Here is an 11,492-nt window from a genome sequence, read left to right on the forward strand (position 1 = left end):
ATGAAACAGAGAAGGCAACGGCACCCCACTCCAGTACTCTTGCCTGGAAAATCCCATGGATGGAGGAACCTGGTAGGCTGCAGTCCTTGGGATTGCTAAGAGTAGGAGACAACTGAGCGACTTCACTTTCACTTTTCACTTTCATGCATTGGGGAAGGAAATGGCAACCCACTCCAGTGTTCTTGCCTGGAGAATCCCAGGAACAGGGGAGCCTGGTGGGCTGCCGTCTATGGGGTTGCACAGAGTCAGACACGACTGAAGTGACTTAGCAGCAGTAGCAGCAGCAGTTATATGAAATTTGCTCATTTTCAAGCCAGTCTTTTGCCACATGGGATAATGCTGATTGTAAGAAACTTATTTCACATGTGGGACTCCCTGCATCCCTGGAGCTGCTCACACTGGCCCCAGTTCTTGGTGTGTGTTCTACCTGTCCTTTGACAGCCCTTTAGAGGTTTATGTCCATTTCTCTTCCCCACCAGACAGGACCAGCTTTGCAACCAATGCTCCTTAGACAACTCACCATCCTGGGCATCTTAGTTGTGCAATGAAATTCTAGGCACAAAGAAACTGTTAGGATTGAAATCCATGATTGGAAAGAAAAATATACATGTTTCAGTTGACATTTTCATGCTTGTTCCAGTTTACAGAAATGTACTAATATTTCCAGTCTGTCTGCTGATATCCAGCACTGACTCACAATGGAAGCCATCTGCAATGGATCAAAGGGCTCCTCACCTGTCTTCTACTTGGTGGGCATCCCCTCTCTGCCCGAATCCCTCTTCCTCCTTGTCTTTGTCATTTTCCTCTTAATCTACCTGCTCATCCTGGTGGGAAACGCCCTGATCCTGGTGGCCGTGGTGATAGAGCCCAGCCTTCACAAGCCCATGTATTTCTTCCTGATCAAACTCTCAGCCCTGGACATCCTCTTCACCACAACCACTGTCCCCAAGATGCTGTCCTTATTCTTGCGTGGGGACCGCTGCCTCAGCTCCCCTGCCTGCTTCCTGCAGATGTGCCTCTTCCACAGCTTCTCCTGCTCTGAAGCCTTCATCCTGGTGGTCATGGCCTATGACCGCTATGTGGCCATCTGCCGCCCACTGCATTACCCTGCGCTCATGACTCCGCAGACCAGTGCTGCCCTGGCAGCCAGTGCCTGGCCCACCGCCCTCCTTCTGCCCATCCCGGCGGTGGTGCAGACCTCCCACATGGCTTTTGAAAACACCGCTCACATCTATCACTGCTTCTGTGACCACTTAGCTGTGGTCCAGGCCTCCTGCTCTGACACCAGCCCCCAGACCTTCATGGGCTTCTGCATCGCCATGGTGGTGTCCTTCCTGCCCCTTCTCCTGGTGCTTCTCTCCTATGCCCACATCCTGGCCTCAGTGCTTCACATCAGCTCCTGACAAGGACGCTCCAAAGCCTTCTCCACCTGCAGCTCCCACCTCCTTGTGGTTGGCACCTACTACTCATCCATTGCCATAGCCTATGTGGCCTACAGGGCTGACCTGCCCCTCGACTTCCACATCATGGGCAACGTGGTGTATGCTCTTCTCACACCTGTCTTCAACCCTCTCATCTACACACTGAGGAATAAGGATGTGAAAGCACCCATCACCAAAATGGCATGTCCCCAGAACCTAGGGAATTCCAGGGCCCTTGATCCTTCAATTCAGTTCAGTTCAGTCGCTCAGTCATGTCCAATCTTTGCAACCCCATGATTTGCAGCATGCCAGGCCTCCCTGTCCATCACCAACTCCCGGAGTTCACTCAGACTCACGTCCGTTGAGTCTGTGATGCCATCCAGCCATCTTATCCTCTGTCGTCACCTTCTCCTCCTACCCCTAATTCCTCCCAGCATCAGAGTCAACTTCTAATGAGTCAACTCTTCGCATGAGGTGCCCAGAGTACTGGAGTTTCAGCTTTAGCATCATTCCTTCCAAAGAATACCCAGGACTGATCTCCTTTAGAACAGACTGGTTGGATCTCTTTGCAGTCCAAGGGACTCTCAAGAGTCTTCTCCAACACCACAGTTCAAAAGCATCAATTCTTCAGCACTCAGCTTTCTTCACAGCCCAACTCTCACAACCATAGTTACAACTAATTCAGCTCCCTGGATACAAATGACAGTATGCAGTACAGAATAAACATAATAAACATTTTTAAATGAATTATAGCAATCCAAATTGACTTCACTTTAGATCAGACATCTAAAACCTAGTCCTCAAATAACAGATCAAGAAGTCTTCCCACTGGTGCTACAGAATAATTGATTTTCACAATTTCCCCCAGTCATTAACATGATGAATAAAATTTGATCATTCAGTGATTCATATTAAAAATCTTTACTTGATCTGCACAGAAATAAACCAGACCTATTTGCTGCTCCCGTGGTATTTATAGTTTAACTGCAGAGTTAGACCCAAAGAAATACTATAAGGCAATATGACCGAGAGAAGCAACAGGGGCTGAAGGAGCCAAGAAGTTAGCATTTGATTCAATGTGAAAATTTTCCTGTAAGTTCTTCTATTTTTGGCATTGATATCACTTGTTTGTTAGCAAATATTCATGAATCAGCAATACAGTTGGGGGAGAGGCTTGAAAAGATTGCATAAGAAAACCATTAGCCTCTCCAGTCAGGGAGCAGTAACAGGGTCCATGTTCTTGTCCAGTGGAATGGATCCATTTTCAGCTTGGCTGTCTATTAAAAAGTGATGCTTCCTGCCAAGAACTGGCGGGTGGAAGTTAGAGTGGCTCCACTCATCATTACCCTCAGTGACCCAGCTGGGGAAATATGTGTCTCCAGTCCTGATGACTCTGGCCTCTGTGGATTAAGCAGTCCTGATTCAACTGGAGACACAATAAATCTCACTAAATTTAAAGCTACAACTTCTGCCTGGTCATTTTAAGCTCACTGTGAGAGTAGACCAGCAGTCACAAAAAAAGAGTTACCATGCTAACAAGGGCAATTTACCATGATCTTCAGGAGGAAGGATAACTGCTCTTCCATAATGAGGACTGGGAGGTCGGCACTCAGGCAAGTGAGCATTTCTTATTTCTGCCAACTCTAACTCTTGGCGGGCCATGAAAACAACCATAGCATGATGAAGCATAGCAACCAGGAGTTCAGAACTGACATGGACGAGGCTCTGGATCATGCTAGAAGGGACTCCATCTAGAGCCACTGAAAAGATTGAGTGTGAAGGAAAAGGGGAAGGGGAACTAGAATGGGCGAGAGAGGAGGCAGAAGGCAGGACTGCTTGCAGCCTTGGGACTGACTGCAGCAGCAGGGGCAGTCGTCAATTCAACTGATCTTTTTCTTGGAAATTTCCCTCGAAAATGCGACCAGTCAGAATTCTGGAAACCCTATGTCCAAATGGAGTGAACTTCTGAAAAGTGAATGGATCTAGGACTTTCCTGGTGGTCCAGTTGCTAAGACTTTGCCTTCAGGTGCAGGGGATGTGGGTTCAATTGCTGGTGAAGTGAAGTCGCTCAGTCGTGTCCAACTCTTTGCGGCCCCGTGGACTGTAGCTTGCCAGGCTCCTCTGTCCATGGGATTTTCCAGGCAAGAGTACTGGAGTGGGTGGCCATTTCCTTCTCCAATCCCTGGTGGGGGAGCCTAAAATCCCACATGGCTCACAGGCAAAAAACCAAAACATAGAAAAAAGAAACAATATTATAACTAACTCAATAAAGACTTTTAAAATGGTCCATGTTAGAAAAACTTTTTAAAAAGTGAATGAATCTGAGAGGTTCAAGGGATAGACTGGAGTAGACAGTGGTCTGTCCTCTTGGAGCTGAGTGCTGGCTGCTAACAACTCACACACATATACCCTAAGATAGAGGCGTGCTGAACCTGACCCTCATTGCTTTCCTTTTTGGGGGAAAGGGAATAAGAGAGTAACTTTATAAGTAGAACAAACCAACTACTGGGTACTAAGCAGTCTAAGCTCCGATGGCAGCTGTTGACATCCTATAGAAGTACAGTATCTATAAAGCCAGCTGTTATGCATATAGAGACCCTAAGAGCCCATGAAAAGTACATCTTCCCCTGCAGGAGATGAACATCACTAATCCCCTGGGAAACTGAATGTATGCAGGCAGCCTCTCCCCTGGGTATTGCTAGAAAATGCAAACAAAACTCCTGGAGTAATTTTCACATAATTGTGTTTCACTCCAAATACCCTATGTCTGTTATCTCATTCAGTTCAGTTCAGTTGCTCAGTCATGTCTGACTCTGCGACCCCATGGACCACAGCATGCCAGGCCTCCCTGTCCATCACCGACTCCTGGAGTTTACTCAAACTCATGTCCATTGAGTCAGTGATGCCATCCAACTGCCTCATCCTCTTCTCCTCCCACCTTCAATCTTTTCCAGCATCAGTCTTTTCAGATGAGTCAGTTTTTCACATCAGGTGGCCAAAGTACTGGAGTTTCATTTTCAACATCAGTCCTTCCAATGAATATTTAGGACTGTTTTCTTTTAGGATGCACTGGTTGAATCTCCTTGCAGTCCAAGGGACTTTTAAGAGTCTTCTACAACACCACAGTTCAAAAGCATCAATTCTTCAGCGCTCAGCTTTCTTTATAGTCCAACTCTCACATCCATACATGACTACTGGAAAAACCATAGCCTTGACTAGATGGACCTTTGTTGACAAAGTAATGTCTCTGCTTTTTAATATGCTGTCCAGGTTGGTCATTACTTTCCTTCCAAGGAGTAAACGTCTTTTAATTTCATGGCTGCAGTCACCATCTGCAGTGATTTTGGAGCCCCCCAAAATAAAGTCTGATACTGTTTCCACTGTTTCCCCATCTATTTCCCATGAAGTGATGGGACCAGATGCCATGATCTTAGTTTTCTAAATGTTGAGCTTTAAGCCAACTTTTTCACTCTCCTCTTTCACTTTCATCAAGAGGCTCTTTAATTCTTCGCTTTCTGCCATCAGGGTGATGTCATCTGCATATCTGAGGTTATTGATATTTCTCCTGGCAATCTTGATTCCAGCTTGTGTTCCCTCCAGCCCAGTGTTTCTCATGATGTACTCTGCATATAAGTTAAATAAGCAGGGTGACAATAAACAGTCTTGACGTACTCCTTTTCCTATTTAGAACCAGTCTGTTGTTCCATGTCCAGTTCTAACTTTGCTTCCTGACCTGCATACACATTTCTCTAGAGGCAGGTCAGGTGGTCTGGTGTTCCCATCTCTTAAAGAATTTTCCACAGTTTGTGATGATCCACACAGTCAAAGGCTTTGGCATAGTCAATAAAGCAGAAATAGATGTTTCTCTGGAACTCTCTTGCTTTCCCCATGATCCAATGAATGTTGGCAATTTAATCTCTGGTTCCTCTGCCTTTTCTAAAACCAACTTGAACATCTGGAAGTTCATGGTTCACATACTGTTGAAGCCTGGCTTGGAGAATTTTGAGCATTACTTTACTAGCATATGAGATGAGTGCAATTGTGCAGTAGTTTGAGCATTCTTTGGCATTGCCTTTCTTTGGGATTGGAATGAAAACTGACCTTTTCCAGTCCTGTGGCCACTGCTGAGTTTTCCAAATTTGCTGGCATATTGAGTGCAGCACTTTCACAGCATCATCTTTTAGTATTTGAAATAGCTCAACTGGAATTCCATCACCTCCTCTAGCTTTGCTCATAGTGATGCTTCCTGAGGCCCACTTGACTTCACATTCCAGGATGTCTGGCTCTAGGTGAGTGATCACACCATCGTGATTATCTTGGTCATGAAGATCTTTTTTGTACAGTTCTTCTGTGTATTCTTGCCACCTCTTCTTAACATCTTTTGCTTCTGTTAGATCTATACCATTTCTGTCCTTTATCGAGCCCATCTTCGCATGAAATGTTCCCTTGGTATCTCTAATTTTCTTGGAGAGATCTGTAGTCTTTCCCATTCTATTGTTTTCTTCCATTTCTTTGCACTGATCACTGAGGAAGGCTTTCATATCTCTCCTTGCTATTGTTTGGAACTCTGCATTCAGATGGGTTTATCTTTCCATTTCTCCTTTGCTTTTTGCTTCTCTTCTTTTCACAGCTATTTGTAAGGCCTCCTTAGACAGCCATTTTGGTTTTTTGCATTTCTTTTCCTTGGAGACGGTCTTGGTCCCTGTCCTCTGTACAATGTCATGATCCTCTGTCCATAGTTTATAAGGCACTCTGTCTGCCAGATCTATTTCTTACTTCCACTGTATAATCATAAGGGATTTGATTTAGGTCATGCCTGAATGGTCTAGTGGTTTCCCCTACTTTCTTCAATTTAAGTTATCTCATTAAATCCTCTCAAAAACTCTATGAGATGGGTAATATTGTTATGTTCCATTTTATAGATGGAGAAACTCAGACTCAGAGTTCAAGTAACTTGCCTGAAGTGACATGCTGTGCTTAGTCACTCAGTTGTGTCCGACTCTTTGTGACCCCATGGATTAGCCCTTCAGGCTCCTCCATCCATGGGGATTCTCCAGGCAGGAATCCTGGGGTGGGTTGCCATGCCCTCCTCCAGGGGATCTTCCCAACCCATAGACTGAACCCAGGTCTCCCACACTGCAGGCAGGTTTTTACTGTCTGAGTCACCAGGGAAGCCTAAGAATACTGGAGTGGGTAGCCTATCCCTTCTCTAGGGGATCTTCCCAACCATAGCTAAAATACATTAGAACTGGTATTCAAACCCAGGACCCTATTTAGACCCTCTGCCCTGATGCATATGCAGAGTATGGTCTGGGGATGAAGTTCTGGGTCTGCCATGTAACTTTAATACTAAACATTATCATAAGCATCAGTAAGTCATTTCACTTCTCTGGACCTCAATTTCCTCCTCTTGACCTGCCTGTCTCCCTTGGCTGTTCTGGGGACCAAATGGAATAATGTCAGTAAAAGCTGCCCCATTGGTTGTAAAGTTTTGGAACCCATGAGGACTATTAACAATGTTGTTCTCATTATCAGAACATCTCAGAGGTAAATCCCATCCCAACATAAAGAACTCAATCCTGGGTGATTAGGAGGCTCAGTGCCCCAAAGGAGCCCTGCCTCGAGGGATAGTACTCCAGCAGGCCTGGCCGAAAGGGAGAGTTAGGGGTTTAATTAGCCATAGCCCATCTGCTACCAGGCTCTTCTCTGCCAGCCAGGTTGGAAGACACATAGGGGACACCAAGAGAGGCATCAAGGTAGACAGGACTTGGCAGGTGAGTGAGCTGGGGGTGACGTGCCAGAGCTCAACAAAGACCAGAGTGTGGAGACAGGGCAAGGATGTGGGAGGGAGGGATAGAACTGGGACCAGGGATCAGGAAAACTAGCTGGACGTGCACAACAGGCAGGCACCCAGGAGCCAGGTTGCTGTGTGTATGTGGGCTGCAGGGCCTTGGACCACATACCCTGTCCGGTCTGTGTGCTCAGAGGTGGGATTCAAATCGTCCTGGTCAAGGGCTTCCATAGGAAAGCAAGGCTGATGGCAGCAGTAACATAGGAGACACTAGCCCACTTGGGGTTTATAGTTGTTCCAGGTTCTTGTGTAGCATTGCTTAAGCATTCTCTGCAGGACTCAGCAACCCCGGGGGTCACAGAGGAAGGAAATAAGCTGCAATTACAAGCTGTGATGGGAATCTGGTCCTTTCTGACTCATAGTGCACACACTTGACCACTAAGGCCCTCAGGACATGCTGCAGATAAAGCCCCTGGCTGGGCAGCAGGTGCTCACTAGCTGGGAGAGCCCTCACCCTCGCCCTTTCCCTTTGAGTCATGGACCATGTGACATGCGCTCCGCCAGACACAGAGCGGACACTTGGGAAAGGGTTCATCAGATTAGAAACCCCTCAGAGTTCTTTTCCTCTAAACCCATCACTACACAGATGAGAAAACCAAGTATTGGAGGGTGGAGAGAATGAAAATTACCTGCCAAATTGAGAAGGCATTCTGAGACTGTAAAATGAGGCAGGCAGCTCCATATGATCAATGGATCTTTTTATTATAGGGTAACTTACAAGGTGGTTTTATTATAGGGTAACTTATCAGGATCAAGCAGACAACAATCTGGAAGCATTCATAGCTGCACTATGCACCATGGAGGGGCCACTGGGACAATTTTATAGTTAATCTAGGGCATGGGGGTGAGTGCTTGGAGACAGGATAAGCTTTCCTAAATCAAGATTAATGAATGGATGACTGGTCTCGTGAGTGCTGGGAGTACATCACAGAAGATTTTCAGCATTGTTTGGGGACTAACAGCATAGAGGCCACATGATCCTCATTACTAAACAATATCTGTTAACTACAAAGCCCTTGATGACAGAGAAGTGGTTTACTGTACAGTACAATCCTGGTTAGGGTCAGTGGAAGGACAGGAGACACTGAAAGCGGCCAAGATGGCGTCAGTTATGCTAACAGCCATACACCAGAGTCACAAGAAGTGAGTGGCAGAGCTGGTCCAGGAGCCAGGACTTCTGGTTGCTAAAGGCAGGATTCTTCTACAGCAGGCTGGCTCCAGAATGACCTGTGCTCTTACCCCTCACCAGCCATTGCCTTAAACAAGGGTCTTGTTCCAACCCTCAGTTTCTCATATGCTGAAGGGAACAACTACTCCCTGGCAGGGTTGGATGATGGGAGAAGATGATGCACATGAAGCAAAGCATCAGGTTGGATCCTTGGTGATTCTCTATCCTTCCCTGTCCCCACCTGCACTGTAACATTCTCCTAGACAATCCCAACAGGGAGGACCTGCTGGGGCAAGTTCTGTACCCTGGGAAATAGTACCTATTAGGTCCTAGTGGCTCAGCGGTAAAGAATTTGCCTGCAATGCTGGAAATGCAGGTTCGATTCCGAGATCAGGAAGATCTCCTAGAGAAGGAAATGGCAAGCCACTCTAGTATTCTAGACTGGGAAATCCCATGAACGGAGGAGGCTGGCGGGCTACAGACCACGGGGTTGCAAAGAGTCAGACACGACTGAGTGATTAAGAACTGCAACAAAAGATCCTAAGCACAGGACTGTGTCACTCAGATGTAGTGTGCAATCCAGAACAAAATGAGAACCCTAACCTCTAAAATAGTGTAAGAATAAAATAGTGTAAGAAAGTCCAGCTAACTCTAGATATTTCCTAAGATAGCCTGCTGAATTGTGCTTTGAAAGATTAAATGTTAAATTCTTTCCAAAAGTATTCTTGGTGCCCCTGCTTGGCTGATGACCCAGCATATGTCTAGTCTGCCTGTTGGACAGTCCAGCACCAGCTGGTGTGAAAAACCACATGCCACCTCTCCTCTGGAGTCTCAGCATCCCTCTCTCCATCTGCAACGGGGAAGGGAACTTGACTTGATGGCTCCCTTAGGGCCCCTCTGGCTTCAGATCCCTGCCTTTCTGCCCCTCCAACCCCCTGCTCTGCCTCACCCAGGACCAGCAGCAACAGATGCTTCTCTGAGAGCAGAAATGTCCAGGGCAGTGCAGTCTGCATTCCTTCAGGTGTGAAAAAACCTGGTGACCATACTTGCTGGACCAGGGTTCTGGTTAGCTGGGAGTGAACCCTTTAACATGGAGACAATCGGGTCAGTGTCTTGCCAGGCCCTGGGTGTGACCTCTGCGATTCTCTTTCCAGGAGCACACACACAGGACAGTTGTCCTTCCTGCGCTCATTTTGGACAAAGTAGTTGCCGGTTCCCACTTCCCAATCTAGAAGCCAGACTGCACAATCCAAATCCATCACAGAGCAAACTAGTGAATTTTTTAAAGGTGGGCAAGAAGTGTGGGGTAGGGGAAACAGGTTGGAATTGAAGATTTAAAAAACCTTTTTGTTCCAGTCGGACAGTCTCTGATTACAGGACATGAGGGGTGTTTGTAGCTAGTCTGTTTTGCATTTGTTTTAGACAAGAAAGAAAGTAGCTGTTGTTCCTAAGAATTTCAAGGACAGTTGCTTGATGACATCAATAGAGTTCAAACAGCAGTGATAGAGTTGTAAACATAAAATTACCTGGACTGCTCATTAGAGGCTCATCTTGAAGTAGGGATGAACCAAAATTGCCTCAGCAGTCCCTGAATTGACCCCAGTGCACGTTTAACGAACAACCTATGGTATGAGGTTTTTCTATTTGGGCAGCTACAGTTTTCAGTTCTCTGGGTCCTTTCTAGCTCTCATGACAGCTCCTTGTGTCTTCTGAGCTGATATTTGATGCCCACACCACAGCTGGCATCAAAGAGCTAAATACAACACTGGCTGGGCAGTGGCAGCCAGGAGGAAGGATGTTGACAGACACTAAAGGAGAAGATGCACCATCAGCTTGGGCTCCATCAGGAAGAGGGCAGTCCCTCCGAAGGCATGGGTCCATCCCATCACTGAAACATGAATGAGAGAGAACCCAGAGAACTTGGCAGGGAGAGAAACCAGCAGAGTTTCTGAACCCGAAATATGAAAGGGGAGCCCTTCCCTGGGTAATGAGTAAGCTGGGCAAGCAGCATGCTGCAAAAAATATTGGAAAAATCAGATCTTTCTAGTGATGAGGTAGAGTGATGTCACTTAGTAGAACTTGAAACAAGAGCAAAAGAAGAAGCAATGACGTAGGAATCTATGTGGCCTACAGGGCTGACCTGCCTCGTGACTTCCACATCATGGGCAACGTGGTGTTTGCTATTCTCACACCTGTCCTCAACCCTCTCATCTACACGCTGAGGAACAAGGATGTCAAAGCAGCCATCACCAAAATATCATGTCCTCAAGACCTAGGGCATTCTGAGGACTTTTGATCCTTAGATATAGTTAATCCTGTACCCAGGATACCTGTGTGTTAAGAAGAGAGAATGCCAAAAACAAAATTTTTTTGAAGGAAAGAATGACTTATAGCAGGACCAAAAATGCACTATTGGAGCTTCCCTTTCCAAAATTAATGAAAAGCTAAGTAATGAAATCAGTCCTTTTGTGGAAAGAAATAAGAATGTCAGATACAGTATGTAAAGCATCTTCTTAAAAATATCAATTAGATTTTTTTTAACATAATAGGTGTAAAGTAAGAATAAAGACAGGAATGCAGACAAAGTAGTTATTAAGACATAGATGGACATGTAGACCAATGAAACACAGCAGAGAGCCTAGAAACAGACCCTTGAATATACGGGCAATTGATATATAAGTGACACTGTAGATCAGTGTATGATAGTATTAGAACTATCAGATACCCACACGTCAAAAGATGAAATTTGTCTCTTACCTCAAACGCGTACAAAAATCAATCTCAACCTAAAAGGCAGAACTATACAATTGTGTAAGAGACTATAGTCCTGATCTTGGAGAAGGAAAGTATTTCTTATGTAAGATTTTTAAAACTCTAAATGTAAAGAAAAAAAGCATAAATTTGACTGCTTTAATATGTAAAATTTCTATTCATCCAAAGGCACCAAAAACAGACTGGAAAGCCAGGCTACAGAACAAAATAAGTTATTTCTTATGTATATTACCAACAAAAAACCTCAAGATTGATAGCCAGGATATACAGAAAATCAAAT

At 45.5% G+C, this 11,492-nt stretch overlaps 1 protein-coding gene across 1 annotated transcript; it reads left to right on the plus strand.

The window, feature by feature from the left end:
* Window positions 699-10,736, plus strand: LOC102170996 (olfactory receptor 2AT4-like). The gene is given in 2 exon segments (XM_013969745.2): window positions 699-1,672; window positions 10,574-10,736. Coding segments are annotated over 2 exon segments (1,137 nt in total).

This window comes from Capra hircus, chromosome 15 (genome assembly GCF_001704415.2).
Source record: "Capra hircus breed San Clemente chromosome 15, ASM170441v1, whole genome shotgun sequence".
In the NCBI taxonomy this organism is placed as follows: domain Eukaryota; kingdom Metazoa; phylum Chordata; class Mammalia; order Artiodactyla; family Bovidae; genus Capra; species Capra hircus.